The sequence below is a fragment of the Ovis aries genome, chromosome 6 (genome assembly GCF_016772045.2).
Source record: "Ovis aries strain OAR_USU_Benz2616 breed Rambouillet chromosome 6, ARS-UI_Ramb_v3.0, whole genome shotgun sequence".
Classification (NCBI taxonomy): Eukaryota; Metazoa; Chordata; class Mammalia; order Artiodactyla; family Bovidae; genus Ovis; species Ovis aries.
The window spans coordinates 93662583-93688771 of record NC_056059.1 but is presented as its reverse complement, the minus strand read 5'-3'; the positions used below and the strand labels follow the sequence as shown (position 1 = coordinate 93688771).

The window sequence follows — 26189 nt, the reverse complement described above, 5'->3', positions numbered from 1 at the left end:
ATAGATTCTCTTCCCGCTACACTTACTCTACCCTAAAGCCACTTCTAAATCTCTCTTTCAGAGGAAAGCTTCCACTTCACCACTGCAAAGCTCTCAAAACATCAGGCTATTTTATATCTACAGGGAGAGAGACTCCATAACCCGCCCTATGGGATGCAAGCCAGAGGCTAAACAGAGGATTACCGACGTTCAACAGGAGAAGCAGTGCTCTGGAAACTGCTTTCTAAAAGAAGCCAAGGGAGCAAAACAGAAAAGGCTCCAAGATTCAGGAACAATCCTAGTGATGTAAGTAACAAGGGGAGATTCAGACCCAACACAGACAAGCATTTAACCCACTCAAGGAAATGAATAACATTAAGAAGGATTTGGCAAGCATCTAAAAAGGTGAAGAAAGAGAGGAAAAAAGAACAGAAAGACAAGAAACATGATCATTTTAAATTGATTAAGACTGAAAGTAGAGGATTTTATCTCAACTTTAAAAAAGCCGTTCTTCTATTTCTATTTGGAGAAGTAGACCACTAGGGATTTGTTTTTCTCCTTCAAACTACAGTTCCTGAAATCTAGCCTTCTTCTCAGTTACATTAAGTTGCAGAAATATAATTATAACACTTTCCGGGGGAGTAAATTCTGAAAGTTGCATATGGGAAAACAAGCATGCACGCTATCTTACCCAGTTTAGAGCTTTCCGTGTGCTGTGTTAGAAGAGAGGTGAATTGCAAGGGAGGCGGGGAGAAGAAGGACTTTCAAAACTCTTCCTGAAAAAGTAGAAGGTCAAGCAGATTTCTAACTAACCCATCTGCAGATCTGTGGTCCTTGAGCCACCCGCCAAACAGGTCAGGTGGTCAAAGATCAACGTGCCCGTGGGACAAGGATATGGATAAGCTGGAGCAGGATTTACTCATTGCTTGAGTCCTGATGTTTATTGAGCACCTACTCTGGGAAAAGTTCAGTGCCAAGAGTCAGGTTAGGCGGGGGGTAAGGAAGATCACTGTGAAGGTAGACAAAATATTGTCAATGTTCTCAGAAATCTTAAATCAGGAAAAGAAGATCTCACAAGTGCAAGAAGAGAAGACGAGCATGCAAATGACAAGTGTCATTAGAGAGGCTATGCAGAGAGTCATTGAGCTCTGCTGTCCCAAGTCCCTGATACCCTCTTACTTGAGATGTTTGCTGTTCCTCCAGATCCTGGACTTATTTTACATCCTAGGGCTCCCTCACTTGAAAAGTTCAGCTTGGGAGTTTTGACCTTGATCCATACACCTGTTCTAATCATTATGAACTTTCGTTAATTCCAACACCAGCCTGCCCTGCACACCTTCCATTTCACAGGAGGTCCTCTAGTGTGGTTTCCAGCACCCTACATAACACTGAACTGCATGCATGCATGCTCAGTTGCTTTAGTCATGTTCAACTCTTTGTGACCCTATGGACTATAGCCCACCAGTCTCCTCTGTCCTTGGAATTCTCCAGGCAAGAACACTAGAGTGGGTTTCCATGCCCTCCTCCAGGGATCTTTGCCACCCATGGATCGAACCCGCATCTCCTGCACTACAAGCAGATTCTTTACTGCTGAGCCCACCAGGGAAGCCCCAGATCAAGCAGCACAGGGTGACACATGGTATGAAGACACAGATTCTACCATTCGGATTACACACCATGCTATTATTTGGCAGCACACTGTGCTGACATGAAAGAGTGGCTTCCTCGGGTGATGTGCAGCCAGTGGCTAAGTGAGGTGATCCTGTCCCAGGGGAATATGCACTGTCCCCGCTGAGTTTTAGGTATGCACCCTGAACAGCAGCCAAGACTAGGTATATCAATTCTGGCTAACCTATGCTCTCTGCTGAAAGGGTAGAGACACTAACTTGGAGAAAGTTTTATATGAGGTGGAAGATGAAGATTAAAGCAAACAGTGTCTTTCTATCACACTCAGCTTCACCTGCTGCCTCAGGGGAGTATGCCAGCATGAATGGAGATGAACTGTAGCCACCATTTTCAAAATTTCTATTATAGTCCTTGCAATGGTCCTTTTAAACCAGTATTTAATATCTCTAAGCTAATCCTGCAGGATCTGGAATGAGAAAGTGTAATAAAAGAACTTGAGGGTTGATTCCTAGTATTGTGGTGCTATGGGCTTCTCAGGTACCCCCAGTGGTAAAGAACCCTCCTGCCAATGCAGGAGACTTAAGAGACTCGAGTTTGATCCCTGAGTCAGGAAGATCCCCTGGAGGAGGGCATTCTCCCCTGGAGAATCTTATAGACAGAGGAGCCTGGCAGGCTACAGTCCATACGGTTGCACAGAGTCGGACATGATTGAATCAACTTAGCATGCATGCACTGTGGTTCTAAATGAGGGAAGTAGGCATTTTCATTTTGCCCCTCTCCCCAGGGGAAAGATGGCCACGCCTACAGACAGTTCTGGTTGTCAGGACTGCAGAGGATACTAACAGATGATGGGTACAGAGAGGCTGGAGATGATGCTAACCATCCTATACTGCAGAGGATGGTCCTCATCACAAAGCTTATTGTGTGCATAGTGCTGAAGTTTACGAACTCCACACTGAATGAGGAGTCAGAAGACCAGGGCTCTAGGCCAAGTTACACCACCTATTGGTAATACATGGGGCCAGTATCTTCCATTCTTTGCAATCCAACTCTTCCGTCTTTAACACAGGAGTCATCTACTCAGGGTTGTTCATAAAATCAAGTGAAAGATTTATGTGGTACACAAAGGCAAGGTGGCCTTTTATTATTCAGCATTACAACTTATTCATCATCAACATTCTCAGACTACCCTTTAGACAGACACAAATTCAATCAGCAAATATTTACCTGGGCCTCTGAAATAAATAGGACAGTTTTAATCTTATCCAAGAAACCTAAGTGCCCAAGGAAAGTCAAATAAGCCTGAGGTCCTCCCTAGCCCAAACAAAGGAGAAAAAAAATCCTCCCTTGTCAACACAAGTTTAGCATTCAGCTTTCCTTTGTCAATGATCTACAGACAAGGAATCAACCACAGGTTAGAAAATACTTACCCCATGAATTTTCTTTTCATGATGGCAAGATCCAGGCATCCTTGGCACACATTCGGGGCAGCACTGGTTAGCAGGTATTTGAAGCACTTCCCCCTGAACATTTAAAAGCAGCTCAGTGTAAAATAGCAGCAGTGAACACAGTCATATCGAATTCACTGAATCTCATGAGTTGCCACGGGTGACAACAATAAACAGGATAACCAGAATACACTAACAAAAAGGACTCTCTGTCATGATGAGCTTCTCTCAGAGCTACTGAGCCCCGTTGTGAAAGTGGGTTCCTTGAAAATGGTCTACATCTTTTCACATGTAATGAAGGATTTTCTTCACTAGAAATATAGAAATGCTCCATGTGAATGTCAGACCAGAAAAGCAGTTGGGGGTGATAGAAGAGCTGTATTTCCCTGTAACAGAGAAGACTTGGGCGGCATTAGCCACAGAGTTGGCAGCTCTTCTAACATGTTATAGAGGCCTTATGGAGCCAGCAACGGGAGGGCTATGGGGAGGAGGAGAGGAGAGGGGGAGGGGGAGCTGGAGTTCTAATGTTGACTTTTACCTGGAGCAGAGTAGCAAAGCACAAGGGGCAGGTGATGGAAGGACAGAGCTGGGAGAGGAAACAGCATCTCTGTGGAGGTATCACATGTACTGCGGGTATCCGGCTAGAATTCCTGGGCTCCAATAAAGATCTACATTGTTTAGCAAGGCCTCTGCTATTGCAATTGTGTTTCGTATCAATACGTGATGCTTTCAAGAGAATAGACATCCATATGATACCCCAAGATTTACTGGGAAGTTGTCATATGTTAACTAACCATTTCTTGGCACTGTGAAGGATCTGTTTATCTAAGATGATTAAAACTGTGGCACGTATGTGGGTTTTTGGGACTTAATGATCCTTCTAGATCCTCTGGGGACTTTCCTGGGGGTCCAGTGGTTAAGAGTTTGTGCTTCCAATGCAGAGGTCACGGGTTCAATTCATGGTCAGGGAACAAAGATCCCACATGCCACATGGCATGACCCCCCACACACAAAATAATAGCCTTCTAGACCTCCGGATTTATCCTGCTCTTCCACTTAGCATTTCCTCAAGTCTAGAAATGTGGCAGAACAGGGAATTAGTGATTTTGATCAAAAATGGTGGTAAGAGATCCTGAATTAACCAGGAAATCATGACCTGCCCACAGAATAAAAGTCTACAAAGAACTCAGCTGATAGACTCTAAACATTACATATATTTTAATATTTCTCTGCTACTTGGGGCTGTGGCCATTAAAAAGAATTATACCTACAAGAGAATGTTAATGTACATACAACAATTACAAATATAACGACATCTACAATATGTATATTCTCCACCCAATAAAGTGGGTGGAGAATAAAACTATGATTTCACAACTGTTAATCCACTAAACAGATAAATACATGAGTAACAGTGATCAACAATTTCTTATTTGCTTAATAAAGGATAAAACATATGGCATGGAATTTCATAAAATTGTATATACAGTGCAACATTAACGACTACTCACAAAAGTGCCCTCTGAACCCCAAGTAGAACCTATACTTATCTAACTTCCACTGAGACAGTAAATATAGAAAATGTATTAACCTAAATTCCACTGAGCATATAGATTTAAAATGAGATAATCCAAGTGTTGCTTATATTCTAATATGGAAGCAGAGAGAAAGGCAGGCAAGATGGAAGACTTCAAGGGATATTTTATGCCCCAAGTTAGCTGTCTTTGATTTATATATCAGATTTGATTTATATGTTTATATATCTATCCTCAGATTTGCCCCTCAAAACTCATTTTATGAATATAATATTCTTTATTTGTGAGTAGATGTTCCCTATTTTGAGTGTTGACCTATTGACTTTCCGTGGGAACCCAAAAGAGGGGATTTGGGGCTAAAGGAGGAGCAAAGAGTTTGCATATAGGACTTGGAGAACGAAAGACTGGGAATTCTTGTTACCTTAGCCTGTAACCATGCATAGCTGCCCGAGTTGTGGGATGCATGGAACACATAAGCCTATTGCCCTGTAGGCTTTGCACTGGGAGCTTAGGAAGTGGTGGCTTGGGCACAAGATACCAATGAAGATTGCTTGCCTAGGATCTAGAGGAACCAACTAACAATAATGATGATGATCATGGGATAATCACAGCTAAAACAGAGTACTTAGAATAGCCAGGTACTCTTCTAAGCATATGATACATATGTATATGTACATGTATATATATATATATATAATTTATCACAACAACTTGATTAGGTAAATACTCTGCATTGAAGTTTGCAGCCAAAAATCCCTCCATGCATTAATAATACAGTACCCTTTTTCATGGCATTGTCCTCTCTGTATATATGTTTTTCAGAAATCCTGAAGATTGGCTCCAGGCTAGACAGTCAATATTCTAAAAGCCTCTGTTCTCATTCCTTGAGTTTGTCTCATATCTGTCTGTCTCTCTCTGACCTTTTTCTTTGACTCTATAGCTAGCTAGTCTATATGGATACAGGGTAAGAATACAGAATCTATTATATACAATGATATGAAAAATAGATGCTAGAGAGAGAGATACAAATATTAAACAGAACTACAATTGACATTAGGTTATTTCCAGTTAATTCAGGAGCAAAACATAAATGGCAAAATAGATTTTTAATTTTTTTAAAAAATGATAGGAATCCAAGGTACTATTAATAACAATGATAATTTAGCTTAGGGTACAACGGCACTGAAGAATTGATGCTTTTGAACTATGATGTTGGAGAAGACTCTTGAGAGTCCCTTGGACAGCAAGGAGATCAAACCAGTCCATCCTAAAGGAAATCTGTCCTGAATATTCATTGGAAGGACAGATGCTGAAGATGAAACTCCAATACTTTGGTCACCTGATTTGAAGAACTGACTCCTTGGAAAAGACCCTGACACTAAGAAAGATTGAAGGCAGGCAAAGGGGATGACAGAGGATGAGATGGTTGGATGGCATCACCAACTCGATGGACATGAGTTTGAGTAGGCTCCAGGAGTTGGTGACGGACAGGGAAGCCCAGCATGCTGCAGTCCATGGGGTCGCAAAGAGTCGGACATGACTGAGCAACTGACCTGACTGACTGACAATGGTGATTCATTAGCTTGTGCCGTGAGCTCATGTAGGTCTACCCATCAGATGTGTAAAGCAACATATGCCCCTGAGAAACTCAAGGGAAAACATGGTGGAGTAGAAATTACATTGACTCACGAGCCAGGAATGAAGGTTCTTGTCATGGGAGTGCCACTTACTAGTGCTGTATGTTTGAGCAAGTGACTAAAGAATGAAAAAATCTGTTTTTTGGTCTATAAAATGAGAAAGTCTAACAATCAGTTTTAAAGGGTTTTTCTAGTTCTATCACTCTGTTCCCCCCACTCTCCAAATCTTCAATTTCTCTCTCTCTTCAAGGTCATTCCCCTTTGCCTCCCAAGGTGATCATAGTAATATCAAGTTCATAGAAATATCAAAAGCCAAAAAAAAAAAATCCTTCTCCTTCCCTTGTTTGGTCATTTTACAAATATTGATTAAGTATCTTCTGTGTGCCATGCACTGTGCTGTTTGATGGGCTACATAGAGTGAAGAGGAGGGTTGCTGCTCTCAAGGAGCTAAGAGTCTAGAGGAAGAAGCAAACAAATACACAGACATTTGTAGTCTGGTCAAGGGCAGTAATAAGGGCAAGCACAAAGCACATGGCAACACCCAGGAGGCTTGATGACTGGGGATGGAGGTTCAAAGAAACTTCACAGATGTAGTGGTGTGCACCTCATGTCCCATTTCCCTCTTCCATTCTCAGTGAAGCTCCCTGAAGGAGTAGCCTGTACTGGGCCATCCAAGGCCCACTATCCATCCACTCCTCAAGCCTCTGTAATACAGCAACCACACCCACCCCTTCACTGACACCAACTTCAGTGGGACCACCAGTGGCCAACATGTTGCCAAACTCAATGAAACAGATTAAATTTTCTTACACTTTCTCTCTGTCATGGGATCAACACTGTCGATATAAACTTCTTCTGGAAACACTCTATTCTCCTAGCTATCACAACATTCTTCTCTCTTCTGACCATTTCTTACCCTTTACCTCTCTGACCATGTCTTCTTAATCTTCCCAAGTTTCTTCTCTTATGTTCATCTTCTCTTTAATGACTGTGCTACCCAAATCCTATCTTTGATCTTCTATTCTTTTTTCACACAGTCTCTTTGGATGAGATCACTCATCCTAAAAGTTTGCACTCCTGTGTTCCTCCTACTGATACCTACATTATATCTCCAACTCTGGGCTTCCCAGGTCATGTCAGTGGTAAAGAATCCACCTGCCAATGCAGAAGACCCAGGAGATGTGAGTTTGGCCCCTGGGTCAGGAGGATCCCCTGGAGTAGGAGATGGCAACTTGCCCCAGTATTCTTGCCTGGAAAATTCCATGCATGGAGGGCTACAAACCGTGGGGCTGCAAAGAGTCAGACATGACTGAGCATAGCACATGCTTCTCTGAGCTTTACAGTCATACCTCCGGCTGCCTGTTGGACATATCTACCTTTCTCTTCCACGAACACTTCAAACTCAATGTGTCCAAACTGAAATTATCATTTTGTTCCCAGATGGGAATCTTTTCCTCATTCTCCTATATTCTCAATATCAGTTTGCGACTCTGCTAACCAATTAGTCATCAGCTCATAAATATGAAAGTCATCTTTCCTTTTCCTTTCTCTCACCCTCCTACTTTATTCAGTTCTGCTAATTTCTTCCTTAAATATTTATCAAATCTACCCTTTACTCTTTTTATTATTAATTTGGCTGCACTGGGTCTTAATTGCAGCACACATGATCTTTAGCTGCTGCAGGTGGAATCCCCGACCAGGGATCAAACCCAGGCCCCCTGCACTGGGAGCATGAAGTCTTAGGCACTGGAAAACCCTGCCCTTTCTTAATTCCTACACTACCAGTGCTCTGATTCAGGTATTCACCCTTTCATCTGGATTATTCTCACAACCTTTGAACTGATCTCCTTATCTCCAGTGTTATGCATTATCTTTGAAAAACCAGAAAGATTTTTCAAAAAGTAAAGTGGGCCATCCTACCCACATGCCTTAAAACCTTCAGTTGTATTCCACCAACTTAAAAATAAAATTCCAAGCTCCACAGTACAGCATACAAAGCTCTCCATAACCTTGAACTTACCAACTCTCTAGCTTCATCTCTCATTCATTCATTCAGTCAAAAGATATTTACTGAGTGCCTACCATGTGTCAGGTGCAACTGTAGGTGCTGAGGATACACAATGAATAAAAGAGACAGTAAACAGGAACTTTCAGTAAAATCTAGAGTATGTCCAGACAGTAGTTAGTGCCAAGAAGAAAAATAAAGCATGGAAAAGAAATAGGAAATATGTGGTGGGGTGAAGAACTGCAATTTCAAATAGAATGGCATTCAGGCAAGACTTAGAGAAAGTCAAGGATTAAAATAGATAAATAGATGATAGATAGATAGATGGGTATTAGTCACTAAATTTTTTTGATTCTATTGTGACCCCATTGACTATAGCCCACTAGATTCCTCTGTCCATGGAATTCTCCAGGTAAGAATACTGGTGTGTGTTGCCATTTCCTTCTCCAGGGGATCTTCCTGACCCAGGGATCAAACTCATGTCTCCCTCGCTGTAGGTGGATTCTTTACCACTACAGAAAATATTTTTTGAGCCACCCGAGAAAACCCAGATAGAATTTCAGGGAGAAGAGCAGAGCACAAAGGCTTTAATGGCAGAAGTATGCCTGGCAGAAGCATTCCCTGGACAAATCCAGGGAATAGCAAGCAGGATTGGTGTCTGAAGCAGAAAGAGCAGGGAGAGGAATCAATTGATCGGAGGGCTGGCTTTGCTTGTGGTAAAGAATCTGACTGCCAATGCAGCTTCTCTGGGCTCAGTCTCTGGGTCAGGAAGATTCCCTGGAGAAGGAAATGATAACCCACTCCCGTATTCTTGCCTGAAACATCTCCTGGACAGAGGAGCCTGGCAGGCTACAGTCCATGGGTCACAAAGAGTTGGACTTAACAACTAAACAACAACAACAGCAGCACTTTAAAGGACACTGTGAGGAGTTACTCAAAGTGAGAAGAGAAGCCATTGAAAGCTATTGGAGGGACTTAAGGAGAAAAGCAACATGATCTGACTTAAATTTTAATAGGATCCCCCCCCCTCAACTGCTATTTCAAGATTACAGTGAAAAAGGCCAGTACAAAAACAGTGAAACAAGTGAAGAGGACACTGGAAGGATGAAGGCAAAAACTGACAATAAGTAAAACCAAAGTAAAAGCAGAGAAGTTGCATCTGAAATGTACTGTTTTATGAAGGAAAAGCTGGGAATCTGCTAGTATACTGGATATGGGATGTAAGAGAAAGTGGGGAGGATGATGCTACATTTTCTGACCTGAGCAATGGGAAGAAAGGAGTTGCCATTTGCGGAGACAATTCACGAGATGAGCAAATTAGGAAGGGACAAAATCATGCTTGGAACAGAACAAGGGTCAGAAATATTTTCTGTAAAGGGCCAGACATATTTTAGCCTTTGGGGGTCACATATGGTCTATACCCCAACTACATAACTGTCATTGTAGGAAAAAGCAGCTGGCTATAGGTAATACTTAAACAAATGAGTGTACCTGTGTTTCAATAAAACTTTATTTATGGATACTGAAACTTGATTTCATATAAATTTCACATCACAAAATACTGTTCTGTTGATTTGTTCCAACCATTTAAAAAGGTAAAAACCATTCTTTGCTCACAGGTCAAACCAAAAAATGCGGCAGGCCAGGTTTAGCCTGTTGACCCCTGGTAGAGAACACATCCAGGTTTCAGTAGCACCATCTATGTCTTCCAACATTCAATTCCAGCCTTCTTCCATGAAACTGTAATTATTCACATGAAGTGGAGGAGGACATGTCTTCATGGCCCTTATAAAACCAGCTCAAATTCTGACATGAGTTACTCAGTGAGCAAAATGGAGATCTTTTAGGAGTACTCACTTCATAAAATAGAAAGCCCCAGAACAGACAACAAAATACTACCAAATTTACCAACATTTAATGTATACTCAGCTTCCCAGAAATATAGCCAAGAAGAAATCTAGGAATACTATTAAAGGGATACAGAAACTTCACTCCGATGTTAGAAATAAACAGAACCTTCTTAGCATTAGGTGGTATAATGACTCAAGAATAATTATTATGGAGTGGGGAGGGGAAACTCTAGAAAAATAAACTGTGCTTGTGAAACTGACAGAAAGCTTTTTAAAGAAAATAATTGGTCTTCTCCAGGGAGTTTCCAATGTTCAAATTTGAAGCATAAAATTTTTTGTTGTTTGTAAGCAGATTTACTTTAAAAAGAAAAGAGTCAGTACCCAGGGAGAAAAAATTCCAACAGAATAGACGTATAGTGAAAAAGTAAAAATAAAACAGTTTAATAAAGGGGAAATGAGGAAATATCCCACACGCATTTGGTTAAACACCAGATTTCTTGATTAAAGTCTATCCTATGGAGAAGGAAATGGCAGTCCACTCCAGTACCATTGCCTGGAAAATCCCATGGACAGAGGAAGCTGGTAGGCTATAGTCCATGGGGTCCCAAAGAGTCGGACACGACTTAGCAACTTCACTTTCACTCTCATGATCCTAGGTAGCCCAATGATACAGTCAGTAGCACAATAAACAATGTCTTTAGAAAGTCATCTTCGAGAAGTCAATCCCAACTTGCAAGGCATTCAGTGGCTTGTAAAATGGTGTGGCTAGTATCAGTAGCTATGGCAATTGTCAGATCCAGGGAAGATCTCTGGATAGCAGCTTCTTAACTGCATAATCATATTAAGCTGCCTAAAATCTCCATGCTACACTTTCCATTTCTATAAAGTGGGGATATAGATATCTACTCCACAGAACTTCAAATAGGATAACACTTTAAATGGGGTAACACTGTAAGACCTTTAAGTTTTAACCTTGAGTGCCTGATTCAGAGTAAACATCCAACACACAGAAATTAAGACATTCTTAGAAATGATATGCTAAAACTGTCTCCTGTATTTCCTAAACTTTGCAATTAGAGGTTGTGATAGATGTCAAAACCAAATGACCAAAAAAATGCAAACACCCTACTCTTCCCCAGCTTTACATTTAGAAAACAATTAGGACACCATACCTTCTCAAAGGCACACTGAGGGTTTCTGCAAACAGCGGGTTTGCAGATAACGATGTCACCATGGCAACGGCAGTTCTGGCATGAATCGGGCTTCCAAATGGTGGCATCCTGCGAAGAAGCATAAGCTCTGAGTTAAAAACTGATCAGTCAAGGTAGGAGCACACAGAAGTGGTGCCATCAACAGCCCCACAGCCTGAACATTTAAAAGGCAAAGGAAAGTCATACGCACATGCAGAGCTTGCTGGGTACTGATTAAACCCTGAGAAGCTATAAAAGCAGCCTAATCCATTTCACCACAGTCAACCCACGTAGCCAAAGACAAGGGCATGCAGCAGAGAGCTGTCAATTCCCAGAGTAAAGACGATCGATTGGACTGAAATCTCAAGAGGACAAGCTGCTCCCTGACTTGAGGTTTCTCTGTGCTGCTAACTAGCAGAAACCATCAGAGTGTGCCCAGAGATGCTTGGACTAGCACTAACCAGCTTCTTAAGAGCAGCTTTTGCCACTGAGTACTTTGAGCACCTCACACTTCACTTCCCAGTTCTTCGGTACTAAATCTGCTCACACTCAGCTATTCCACGGCTCACCTTTACCTCTGATAGGATAAAGTGTAGACCCATCACCTGGCCCTTGCCTCTAGCCCTAGCCTCAGCAAATGTGACAGCTCTGAGACTTCTGTCTGTCCACGCTAGATGGTCAAGCATTTGGACAGCCCCAGCCTCCTTTCTCCTGGCCTCACAGCTTATCCTCTTCCTGGTTCCCTCTTCTCCTTGACTCTCCCAAAGTGAGCTTGCAAACCAACACACTTCTTCAAGCCTCAACCTCAGAGTGAATCATTTCCTAACCCTTAAGCCTACACACTGCATCCTCCACTCGGGTATGACTCTTCATGGCTTCTCTGGAACCCTACTGTCTCTTGTACATGTTGCTACACTTTTACTGCACTTACAAATTCCTGTTATCCTGCCCGGACCAGACTGTGAGTACCCCAAAGCACGCAGTGTCCTGGGCCCGGCACACTGAAGGTCTTTCTAAACCAAACGCTCACAGTGCGCAAGTCGCTTAGTGAAGGTTTTGTCCTCCTTTCTATACTTCCTCATCCTTTTGTCCTCGAATAACTGAAGCACTACTCAGATACATTGGAGAGAAGTAAGGGGAAATTCTAAACTCTTGATAGAGTCAGAAACTATTAGCACTAACCTGAACTGGGATGAGCTGGGAAAAGCACGGGTGTTAGTAAAAGATGCTATCACACAAAGGCAGACACCAAAAGAGACGGTTAACTTCTGCGTCAACTTGGCTACACTATGGTACCTAGCTGTTTGGTCAAACACAAGCCTAGATGTTGCTATGAAGGTATTTCATAGATGTGATTAACATTTATAATCAGTTAAGCAAAGGAGATTACCCTCAACAATGTGGATGAACCTCATCCAATCAACTGAAAGCCTTATGAGAAAAACAAGGTTTCCTGAAGAAGAAAGATTCAGCCTCAAGACTGTATCACAGAAATTCTGCCTGAGTTTCCAGCCTGTTGGCCTGCCCTACAGGCTTCAAACTTGCCAGTCCCCACAATCATATGAGCCAATTCCCTAAAATAAACGTCTCCCTCTACTTTTCCCTCTTTCTTTTTCTCTCTCTCCTTACCCCCATATATATATATGGTTGGCCATAATATCTTATGGAAAAAACCCAAATGAACTTTTGGCCAACCTAATATGTAAGTTTCCTATTTGTTCTGTTTCTCTGAAGGACCATGTCTGAGATACCAACACTGGTACAGACTTACATGGATTGTGCATAACATTCTCAAGGAAAAATGAAGTCATCCTTTGTGTTCAGAAATGTTAAATGTATAAGCTTTTAGGGAATGTGCTTCAAACCCCAAGTGATAGAAGAAAGACAAAACCTATCTGAGGTGAGATGACATTCCCAGTGCCTAATTCATGAAAACTTGAATTAAAGTAAATGCATACTGGAACCTGACTTGGAATACCTCTGAATTTCTTTCTGTTTATGTTAACAGCACATTCTTCTGAAATGACAATTGTGTGCCAACCACAATCTACTCTTAACCCAAAAAGCAATGACAAATAGGTGAGGGGGAGAAAAGAAATTCATTCTCAAGCACAATGTAATATATGTTCCCCGCTGATTTAAGAAAACAGTATCAGTTTCAGGATACAGATGAAATAAAAATGACAACTTCATGAAGTCAGCAGCTGCTGTTTATTGATCACGTATCCTGTGCTGACAGGAAGTGCTGGTAGGAGAAAGCACTTGCGGCGCTGGAGGAGGTGGGCCTCTGCCATCACCGGAGAGGGCTGAGCCCAGAGGAGAGGGAAGTCAGTGCGCATCAGCACTTCGTGAAACTCTTACAGGAACAACAACCCTGCGAAGCTGGCGCTGTAATTATCATGACTATCCCGACGTGAGGAAACAAGACGTGAGAGATTGAGCAATTTGCTCAAGTTCACAAAGCTGTCTGACATCTAAGAACCCAGACTCTGAAATCAGGCTACTGGATTTGAATCCTGGTGTCACCAGTCATTAACAGTGAGTCCATTTTATCAAGGTTTAAGTGTCCCAGGTTCCTCAACTGTAAAGCAGATAAAGAACTAAACTCATAGGGTTCGTGAAAAGACCAGATGAGACGATGTGCTTAGAGAAATCTGAACAGTGCCTGGAACTTATCAAAGGCCCATTATGTATTTTTAATGTAATTTATTGTTATTCCAAATTCTTCCTACGATGTCATAGGCATTTAGCAAGTATTTTTCTAAACATTTTCTTTTCTTGGAGTGAAAATATTCCCCTAAGGACCTTGTCTTTCCCATCTTCCCACTACAACCTACACAGGCAAAACAGAGTGAAGCTGTGATTTAATTAGCACCCAAGCACTGAAAGGGCTTCCCCTGTGGTTCAGCTGGTAAAGAATCTGCCCCTGGGTTCGATCCCTGGGGTGGGAAGGTCCCCTGGAGAAGGGAATGGCTACCCACTCCAGTATTCTGGCCTAGAGAATTCCAGGGACTGTATAGTCCAAGGAATCCCAAAGAGTCGGACACGACTGAGCAACTTTCACTTTCACTGGAAAGACCCAGGAATGCTGCATTAGAAGAAATGAATGAACCCATAGACTGCAAGACCACTGAGGTGGTCAAGACCACTCAGGTCATTGGAAAAGCATTTGTAACCATGAACCCATCTTCCTTTTCACTCAGACCTCAGATGACCACACCAGTTCCAGGTACTCGCTTCAACCCAGGGTGGTTCTAAAACTCCCTCCATTCTTAAACCAGGCGTTAAGTTCTTCCCCACACCTCAACTATTTCCTCAGTGACCCTAGACTCCAAAATAGCCCATTATACCTTTTAACAGCTTTCAATCACTGGATGCCACTCACTCAACTCTAAACAAAATGTCCTAAAAACATGGAATATATTTTCATTTTCCCTTGTAGAAACATGATTTTTCAATATGTTAATTAAAAACTAAATTTCTGGGCCCAGGGAGCATTCCTGAATTTGTTCACATATCTGTATTCCCTCCAGTATGCCACTTCCAGGAAGGAGAGCTAGCTTTATTCCTCTGTGTATAGGCGCTCCACTGAGCACAATTATTGAGAGTCGGCTGACTTCATTAGTGAACAACCCGAATACTTACTTATCCTGAAGAAAATTTCTTTCCCCATGACTTGAGATATCCCAGTTAGGATGAGAGGTCTTGAGAAAACAATATTTCAATGACATTCACTACAAAAGCCCCATAACGTTGAAGCTTATTAGTTCCCTGGAACCAAACTACAAAGATTTCCCCGGTGGCTCAGATGGTAAAGAATCTGCCTGCAACGCAGGAGACCTGGGTTCGATCTCTGGGTTGGGAAGATGCCCTAGCAAAGGGAATAGCAATCCACTCCGGTAATCTTGCCTGGAGAATTCCTTGGACAGAGGAGCCTGGCAGGCTACGGTCTATGGGGTAGCAAAAAGTTGGACATGACTGAGCAACTTTCACTTTCAAACTACAAAGAAAAATTTTCTTCATCTAGGCATTTTCAAAAACCTTCCTTATATAAATGTCCTCATTTAGTCTATAATTTATGGTTAATTTTAAACAAAATGAGCCCTTTACCAAGGCCTAGATTGATGGCCATATATTTTTCAGGTCTAAAACTTTAGGAATCAATTTCTATGGCACCATAAAGTTGCTTTATGAAGGAAGGGATACGAGAGTTCCTCGATTGCTAAAACTGGATAAAGCCATAAAGTCCAAAGAAATAACACTGTAAAGTAAATTCTACAGATTTTCCATGTTACCATTGCAATTCTGTCGCTTTATAATCCTCTCTTCCAATCTAACACATTCTGCAAAAGAAATAGTCTTAAAATAGTTTTTCACTAGAATGTAGATTAAAGGATTAGATTCCAATAAACCTAAAAAGCAACCTAAATGGCTTTTAATATTTCTAGTAATAAGTGAATAAAGTGTTCTTGCAGATAATGCAGTGCCTCCATCCCTAGACATGTTGAAGTAATAGTAAGGTGCTTCAAAAAATAACAAAAACTATTTCACTTGGTTAAGCATTTATTAAATATTTGTTTAATGCTAAAAATAAACAATGACTACATCCCTCATGAGTACTCAAATTGCTGGGGAAACATTATTTACAATATTCTATAATAGTTTATCAACTGTCGACATAATGTTTTTATCTTAATGTTATAATAACCCTATTTTAATTATTGATTTATTCATCCCATTTTAAATCTCCTTGGCTTGTTAGGACAAAAATGAGAAAGAAGGAATAAAATACTCCAAAGTTATGCTTCAAGTTACAAAATAGTAAGCAGAATATAATGTGTTTTTATAACTAAAATATATTTCTGTGCATGGTCATTCCTGGGTAGGGATTCTTGGTGATTTTTTGTCTTTCCATTATCCTTATCCATATTTTTTGTTATTTCAATAGCAAAATATATGTAACTTATATGATCTTTTAAAGTTAATTTCAAAATATAAGACAGAGAAAAACAAAAATATGGTACCCTTTTCTCTACAAACCATAGGTAGAAAGCAACTGAGTTTTGAGGTTGAACTGGCATGGCGGGAGGGGAGCTAAATAAAACGACCCAACAAATACCTAAGAGTGAGCCATTTACCTAAACCTTTGTGTTATTCTCAAACATTTCTTCTTGGGCTCAGTAAGATTTTAAAAAACTAACTGTGTCTCTATTTGTCCTTGAATGCCATGAAAGGACTACAATATTCCACTGGGCCTCGTGTCTCCATTTCTGGAAGTTCATTTTCCTGACAAGTCTGGTTTTCAGGAAAGATAATCCATATATAAGGGTTCTTTGACCCAGCTCCAATTCGGACACAGAAATAATGGTTCCTGTTTGTCAAGGAACCATAAAGAAACGAATCAATAACTTTCATAAGGTTATTTCAAAGTTCAATTCTTTTCCCAAGCGCCCTTCCTCAGACAGCTTAGATAAACAGTACCTTTTTCATTTGGTCTCATTTTTAAGTTCATGTGAAACTCTTTATCCACCCCCAAATAAAAGGGAACAGAGGACACTTATTGGTAAGAAAAGGTTAAGAGTCCTTGTATTTACATTAAATTCCCCCCCTTGCAGGAAGAACAAACACAAGCCAAAGGTAAATAAAACAGAAAACAGTGATCCCCTTCCTACTTGAGACCTATTTTTAAAATTTGCTGTTGTCCAGTGTCTAAGTCATGTCCAATTCTTTTGTGACCCCCATGGACTGAAGTGTACTAGGCTCCTCTGTCCATGGGATTTCCCAGGCAAGAATACTGGAGTGGGTTACCATTTCCTCCTCTAGGGGATCTTCCCATCCCAGGGATTAGGCCCGTATGTCCTGAACTGACAGGTGTGTTCTTTACCATTGAGCCTTGCTCCACACAATACCCCCTTATGGAGTTCGTTCTGCACAGCAAGGACTGAAGTAGCTTCACATTTTAGCATTCTGGAGTGATTAGCTTGTACCTGATCTCCTCCTGCTGTTGTCTTAAAATGATAAAGTTGAAGGAATCAATCATAAGAAGATCAACTTAGATACAGAAACAACATCATGGACCACAGATGAAAAGACAGCTTCTTTATACTACTGCAAATGTGTTTGTTCAGTTGGCTAACAAGAAACCCTGAAAAGCATGGCAAATTAACATCATGTTCTTGCACATATGTCTTAGAATAGTGAGCTAGAGCCGGTGGAGGAGCAGAAAGGAAAGGAAAGGAAAGGAAACAAGCTACTACCAAGGGCCAGTAATACTTCTCCAATCTCCCACACACTCAGCATCTCAGGGGCCCTCCCAGCATCTTGTGGACAAAGCATCACCATGCTACTTTTTCAATGATGGAACAATGTGTGAAAAGGCTGAGTGAATTGTCCAGAACACATCTAGTAAAGGGTGGATCTGGGATTCAAATCCATCCTATTTACAGGTGGCTCCAGTGGTAAAGAACACACCTGCCAATGCAAGTAGATGTAACAGACGCGGGTTTGATCCCTGGGTTGGGAGGTCCCCTGGAGAAGGTCATGGCAACCCACTCCAGTGTTCTTACCTGGAGAATCCCATGCAGCCTGGCAGACTGCAGTCCATAGAGTCAGAGTCGAACACAACTGAAGTGACTTAGCATGTACCTAAGCTAAGGCTAAGTCACTTCATTCGTGTCCAACTCTGTGCGACCCCATAGACGGCAGCCCACCAGGCTCCCCCGTCCCTGGGATTCTCCAGGCAAGAACACTGGAGTGGGTTGCCATTTCCTTCTCCAATGCATGAAAGTGAAAAGTGAAAGTGAAGTCGCTCAGTCACGTCTGACCCCCAGAGACCCCATGGACTGCAGCCTTCCAGGCTCCGTCCATGAGATTTTCCGGCAAGAGTACTGGAGGGGGTGCCATTGCCTTCTCCGAGCATGTACATATACATGCCTTATTTTATGTCTGCAGTGCGTATATAGATAGATAGATGGATAGTTACTATAGAGCAGTCTTACCATTTCACATCACTCTTCCACTTTCCCACTTTAGTAGGCCCATAAGATGGGATAAACTACGGCAGTGCTGCTAATTTTCAGGGGAAAGGACTGTGAGGTTTAGCGATACACCTGCCTAGCAAGACTCCCTGTGACTCCAACAGCACACTCCCACCCCCACTTCATCTAATTTTCACATATCCTCCAAGTCTCAGCTTAAACATCAGCTCTTCAGGGAGACCTTCTCTGCCTCCTTAACTCAGTCAGTATTTCCCTGTCTCATGTTCCCAAAGCTCCCCCTGCTTCCATAAAGCCAATCTTATTTCTCCAAGTTCTTTTGGCACAGTAAAGAAAACTAAGGAAGAGGACATCTTCTGGATTTCAGATGCTTTGGCATGTTCACATCTTTCATATGTCTTCCTAAAATATTTTGAGATAAGTGTTGTCATCATCTCCATTTTACAGATAAGGAAACCAGGAGTCCAAGAGTCTAGGTAATATTCCCAAAGCTTGTAACTGACTGGCAGTTCAGTCACTCAGTCCCATGCGACTCTTTGCAACCCCATGGACTGCAGCACACCAGGCTTCCCTGTTCATCACCAACTCCTGGAGCTTACTCAAATTCATGTCCATTGAGTCACTGATGCCATCCAACCATTTCATCCTCTGTCATCCCCTTCTCCTCCTGCCTTCAATCTTGCCCAGCATCAGAGTCTTTTCAAATTAGTCACCTCTTTGCATCAGGTGGCCAAAGTATTGGAGTTTCAGCTTCAGCATCAGTCCTTCCATTGAATATTCAGGACTGATTTCCTTTAGGATGGACTGGTTGGATCTCCTTGCAGTCCAAGGGACTCTCAAGAGTTTTCTTCAACACCACAGTTCAAAAGCATCAGTTCATCGGAGCTCAGCTTTCTTTATGGTCTAACTCTCACAACCATACATGACTACTGGAAAAACCATAGCTTTGACCAGATGAACCTTTGTTGGCAAAGTAATCGCTCTGTTTTTTAATATGCTGTCTAGGTTGGTTATAACTTTTCTTCCAAGGAGCAAGTGTCCTTTTTAACTTCATGGCTGCAGTCACCATTTGCAGTGATTTTGGAGCCTCCCAAAATAAAGTCTGTCCCTATTTCCATCATTTCCCTATCTATTTGCCATGAAGTGATAGGACTGGATGCCATGATCTTCATTTGCTGAATGTTGAGTTTTTAGCCAAATTTTTCACTCTCCTCTTTCACTTTCATCAAGAGACTCTTCAGTTCTTTGCTTTCCGCCATAAGGGTGGTGTCATCTGCATATCTGAAGTTATGGATATTTCTCCCGGCAATCTTGATTCCAGCTTGTGCTTCATTCAGCCCAGCATTTCTCATGATGTACTCTGCATAGAAGTTAAATAAGCAGAATGACAATATACAGCCTTGACATACTCCTTTTCCTATTTGGAACCAGTCTGTTGTTCCATGTTCAGTTCTAACTGTTGCTTCTTGACTTGCATACAGATTTCTCAGGAGGCAGGTCAGGTGGTCTGGTATTTCTACCTATATCTGAATCAATGTCCATTTGACTCTAAAGCTTCCATTTTTCCCACCATACCCACATCTGTACCCACAGCCTTGGTCTATGGACACAAAGTTATACACCAAGTTATTCAGCATATGAACTCAAGTACCAATGCCAATATAGTAAGCGCATGCTCAGTTGCATCTGACTCTTTGTGACTCGATGGAGTCCCCTGCCAGGCTTCTCTTTCCATGTTATTTTTTTCAGCAAGAATACTGGTGTGGGTTCCTCCAGGTGATCTTCCTGATCCAGGGATTGAACCCTCATTCCCTGCATCTCCTATATTTGCAGGCAGACCCTTTACCACTGCCACTGGGGAAGATAATACGGTAGAGTTGATAAACTTGGGTTCAAATACTGATTCAATTACTTCCTAGATTTGGGAACTTAGACAAATCATTTAGCTTTTTTGAGCTTCCATTTCCTAATATATAAACTAAGGATAAGATAGGACCCAACAGGGAGACAGTGAAGATGAAATAAACTAATGTACTTACTTAGCACAGTGACTAGTGCATAAAAAGCACTTAATAAATGTCAGCTATGAGTTTGATTACTTGCCACTATCTTAACCAGTTGACCACAATATTTTCTGTGACAGAGGGAATACTTGTAGCATTTAGAGATTTATTTAGAAAATCCCTTCAGCTTCCAAAATAAGGGAAAGTTTATTTTCCAATAGTTTAAATGTTTACAAAATATTATTCTATAGAGTGTTGTGGAAATCATACTCCTAGAGTAATATACAAACAAAATACTCTTCAAAATATAGAATAAAATTAAATATCCAGCAAATGTGCTTCACATTCCAAATTCTGAGGCAATGGAAACACAGGCTTAGCTCTTCTATTTTTACCCCCAGCTTTCCATTTGTTCTAACACAATCCTGTTTCAGTAAAAGCCCAACCTAAGAGGACTCCGGTGACAAAATAACCCTCATAAATTCCTGGAGATGTTAACCACAGAAAGTTCTATATTGAATAAAAAATCTGCCTCATATTTCCACTCAAAGTAATCCAGTTACTAGGGAGAATCTAGGATAGCTTAAGCTTGAAATTGCTTTTTTTATTCTCTCTAGCAATTCAACTCTCAAAGACTTTATTTTCTATTTCTAAAGCAAATGGGGAAAAAAATCAAACATTCAAAATGTTTGCACATGAAATTAAAGTATAGCTGTACCATTATCTCTCATATTAAAATTATTTATTTTTTTGTCTTCCACTCCCCACTAGATCATTCTCATTTGTTCTATAATTAATTGTTTACATCTATCTCCCTCCCCAAAATTGAGGATAATTTCTTTATATAGAGGTAGCTTTGCATTCTCATAGTGATTGAAACATAGCAGGCACTTATAATGATTTTGACTGAGTTAATGAATGGATGGATGGGTAGATGGATAGATATTCCCAAATCTAAATAATTTCTAGCAATTTTGTGATGTAATCGCTGAAAGTCAAATACACAGACTATAGCACTTCACTCTCCAAGCTGCTCTTGTGGCTGCAGTAGCCGATTTCAATATGTGCTATTTGAGATCCAGCCTTCTAGACCTATGTTTCCATCAAGACTTTTGTTCTAAAAGGGTCCTTCTATTTCTGCCTGGTGCTACTGTATTCCAGCATGCCAAAGCTGCATCATAGCCCTTGAAGCTATGCAGCAAAACCTTCATCCCTAACTTTTCCTTCTAGCTAGTCTCTTGGCAGTTGGTCTACTTAAACTGGCCAACCAGTAAATGGTTGGGAGTTGTACTGGCACTCACATTCCACCAGGTAAATCCACATTCCACAATGTCTATTGTCAGGCCCAGCCAAGGCCTTGAGTCAAAGAGTTCAACATTGGTGAGCCGGCCTCATGATTTAATGTAGAGCATGCTGCTAAACAGGGACTATGCAACCCCAAGAGGCATTTAAAATTTTGCTTTGAAGAATAAAGGTGGGGGTGTTACTGACATTTAATAGATAAGGATCATAAATTCCAGATGTCTTGTAATAAGTAAGACATTGCAGCACCTAGAAAACTGTCCCACTTTCACATGACTTTCAAGTGTCCCACAAAACATTCACAGCAATGAAAAATCTGTTTATGGTTATCTGGTTATATATCTCAACTGTTCCTGTTTTACACATAAATAAAAAGACTTTATTGAGTGCTAATAATATACCCTGAATTGTCCAGGAAATTAACTAACATGTAACTCAAACAAAGATTTTACTTTATTTTGTTTAGAATTTAATAAAGATAACAGAAGACAATAAAAACATATATTAGAGATTTTCTAAAACCTATGAATATTTCATCAGATAACTAATATCTATAAGCATAGTTAATTTCAAATTGCAAAACAGAAAACAAACATATGAGATTAATTTTGCTTAACTGCAGACTGGATATAACACACACAACAATAACAACAACAACAACCAGAAGGATAAGAAACAGAAAACCCCAAACTGAAACATTAAGAACAAAAAGTATGGAAACCATGGAAAAGAGCATGGGAGACACAAGGAACATGACATAAGGTTTAATATATGGGCAACTGAGTCCTGAGAAAGAAATAGCAGAAAATAAACAGAAATAAACTTTTCAAGAATTAATAGCCAAGAATTTCTCCAAACAGAAGAAAAACATCAAGCCATAGATTCAAGAACTACTATGTACATCAAGTAGAATACACCTAAAGAAAACACCTAAGAACATCAGGGTAAGACACAAAAAAATCCACAGCAAAGAGAAAAAAACTTTTTCCTCCAACTTGTCCCTCCTTTCTCCATCCCCAGTCTTGATAATCACCTTTCTACTGTCCATTTCTATGAGTTTGCCTTTTAAAATATATATATATATATTCAGCATATAGCTAATACCACGCAGTCTTTCCTCATGTGGTTTATTTCACTTAACACAATGCCCTCCAGATTCATCCATACTGCTGCAAACTTAGAATTTCCTTCCTTTTTAAAGCCGAACAATATATATATGCTATATTATCTTTATCTATTCATTCATCAAAAGACATTTAGGTTGCTTTCATAGAGAAAAATCTTCAAAGCCACAGAGGAATTAACTTCAAACATTAATACTAAAACTGACAGCTAACTTGTCCACCAAAAAAAAAATCAACAAAAAAAAAATGGTGAAAGGCAGAAAACAAATATTTAAAGAGAGAAACAAAACAATCATCAACTTAGAACTGTATACCCAACAAAAATATCCTTGAACAATGAAAATGAGATAAAGATATTTTAAATTAATAAAATGTGTGAGAATGTCTCCTACAAACTCAAACTAAAGAAATGAAAATATTAAATAAATTCTGCAGGCAAAAAGAAAATGATTCTAGACAGAAACACAGTAATGTAAGAAGGAATTTAGAGTAATCAAAACATCAAATATGCAAGCAATCTAAATAAATAACTGTACAAAACAAAATGTTGACATCTTGTGAGAATTGAAATATATATGTTTAAAATGCCTAATAAAAATAATAAGATAGCAGAGGAATAAATAAAGCTGAAACGTTTCAAGGTTCTAGTATTAGTTGGGAGGAGATATATAAAATGATTACTACATACTGTAATTTCTAGGATAACCATTAAAGAAATAAAGCATGTATAACTAAAAACCTAATGTGAAATTAGATACACACAAAAAGGATTAGATCCAAAAGACAAACAGATAAAAAATAGAACAGAAGTGACAAATAGAAAGCAATGGCAATATTAAATATAAACCTTAAATTATGAGTGATTACAGGCTTCCCTGGTGGTTTAGATGGTAAAGAATCTGCCTACAATGTGGGAGACCTGGGTTCGATCCCTGGGTTGGGAAGATCATGTGAGAAGGGAATGGCAACCCACTCCAGTATTCCTGCTGGAGAATTCCATGGACAGAGGAGCCTGGTGGGCTACATTCCATGGGGTTGGAAAGAGTTGGATACGACTGAGTGATTAAGCACACAGCATATGAATAATTACATTGACAAAAAATGTTAAAGGATAAAGACAGTCAGACTGGGTGAAAAACAGAGCAGTGTATACAATAAAATTGAGAGCCTTTATTATAAAATATCAGCTGAATTTTCCAAAATAAAACCCCATATGTAGATATGTATCCTTGTTGTTCAGTCTCTCACTCATGTACAAATCTTTGCAACCCCACGGACTACAGCATGCCAGGCTTCTATGTCCTTCACCATCTCCTGGAGTTTGCTCAAATTGAGGTCCACTGGGTCAGTGATGTCATCTAACCATCTCATCCTATCGTCCCCTTCTCCTCCTGCCCTCAATTTTTCCCAACATCAGAGTCTTTTCCAATGAATTGGCTCTTCACATCAGGTGCCCAGAGTATTGGAGCTTCGCTTCAGTATCAGTCCTTCCAAAGAATATTCAAGATTGATTTCCCCTAGGATTGACTGGTTTGATCTCCTTGATGTCCAAGGGACTCTCAAGAGGCTTCTCTAGCACCACAGTTCAAAAGTATCAATTCTTCGCCATTCAGCCTTTTTTGTGATCCAACTCTTGCATTCCTATACAACTACTGGAAAAACCATAGCTCTGACTATACAGACCTTTGTTGGTAAAGTGATATCTCTGCTTTTTAATATACTACACAAATGTCACAGCTTTTTTTCCAAGGAGCAGGAATCTTTTAATTTCACTTTATAGGCACCAACTGCAGTCATTTTGGAGACTAAGAAAATAAAGTCTGTCACTGTTTCCATTGTTTCCCCTCCTACTTGCCATGAAGTGATGAAACTGGATGCCATGATCTTAGTTTTTTGAATGCTGAGTTTTAAGCCAGCTTTTTCACTCTCCTCTTTCACTTTCATTAACAGTCTCTTTAGCTACTCTTTGCTTTCTGCCATTATGGTGGTATCTTCTAGATATCTGAGGTTATTGATATTTCTCCTGGCAATCTTGATTCCAGCTTGTGAGTCATCCAGCCCAGCACAGTGCATGATGTACTCTGCATTAGGTTAAATAAGCAGGGTGACAATATACAGCCTTGACGTACTCCTTTCCCTATTTGGAACCAGTCCATTTTTCCATGTCTGGTTCTAACTGTTGCTTCTTGACCTGCATACAGGTTTTGCAGGAGTCAGGTAAGGTGGTATGGCATTCCCATCTCTTGAAGAATTTTCCAGTTTGTTGTGATCCACACAGTCAACGGTTTAACATAGTCAATAAGGCAGAAGTAGATGTTTTTCTGGAATTCTCTTCCTTTTTCTATGATCCAGTGGATGCTAGCAATTTGATCTCTGGTTCCTCTGCCTTGTCTAAATTCAGACTGTACATCTGAAAGTTCTTGATTCACATACTGTTGAAGCCTAGCTTGAAGGATTTTGAGCATTACCTCACTAGCATGTGAAATGAGCTCAATGGTATGGTAGTTTGAACATTCTTTGGCATGGCCCTTCTTTGGGACTAGAATGAAAACTGATCTTTTTCAGCCCTGTGGCCACTGCTGAGTTTTCCAAATTTGCTGGCATCACATATATGTATATTTGTATGTATTCATACCTCTTCATCAATGAAAATAAGATGTTAGAGACTAATTCCTTCAAGAATTCAATTCACCAAGAACGTATTGAGGATTCTTCATTGTCAGATACAATATGCAAGTATGGAAAAATATAGCCCAAACCAGAGACAGAAGAAGACAACCCAGTCCCTTATATTTGCCCTTGAACTTGAAATACAATTAAAGAAGCAAGAGTTTTGAAAAAACTACACAACAAAGCAAAAGACAAGAAGTGAAGAAAAAACCTAATATAGAAAAAGAACACTAGACAGAGTCAGAACCTGCTTTGACCAAGGAGGGCACAGTAGACAAGCCACTTGCATGGGTCGTCAGATACCTCTTGCATAAAATTCAAAGATCAGACTATATATCCATAATCTAGAAATGAATTTTGGGACCAAAAAAATCCTGGGCTGGAATTCAGCTCCCTGCCTTAATAATTACAAAACCTTCAGCAAGACAATTATCCCAACTCAACCTCAGTTTCCTTTAATGTAAAAAGAATAAAGATAATAAAATCTACCCAGGAGGATAAATTAGGTAACACATTTGCATTTCTTGGCACAGTGCCCAGAAATTGCAGCGTAGAGCAGTGACTCCCACTTCTCCAACTTTAGACCTTCCTATACCCAGAAAAATCTCTCCATGACCTCGGTTACCCAGAGGAATCATCACTATACCCACTGCAGAATTTATAAAGTAGCCCATTGGTTGTTGGATTTTTTTTTCTCTTGCGAGTGTTTCATGACTAAGTTCATCAGTATACTAACCACTCTTCATTATGTGCAAGCAAGTTAGAAATCAAACATTTCAAAATATGATACCATGGAGAGAAATGTTTTTTGGAAAAAAAGTGATT

General features: G+C 40.3%; 1 protein-coding gene across 1 annotated transcript in view; it reads right to left on the bottom strand.

Annotated features, from left to right (window-relative positions):
- FRAS1 (Fraser extracellular matrix complex subunit 1) overlaps positions 1-26189 on the bottom strand; it is a 523572-nt gene that overhangs the window by 316322 nt on the left and 181061 nt on the right. Inside the window, exons 3-4 of the mRNA XM_027970762.2 lie at positions 11253-11360; positions 3036-3128 (exon numbers count right to left, since the gene is read on the bottom strand). Of these exons, the coding sequence (XP_027826563.2) occupies positions 3036-3128; positions 11253-11360 (201 nt within the window). The remainder of the gene's footprint in view (positions 1-3035; positions 3129-11252; positions 11361-26189) is intronic.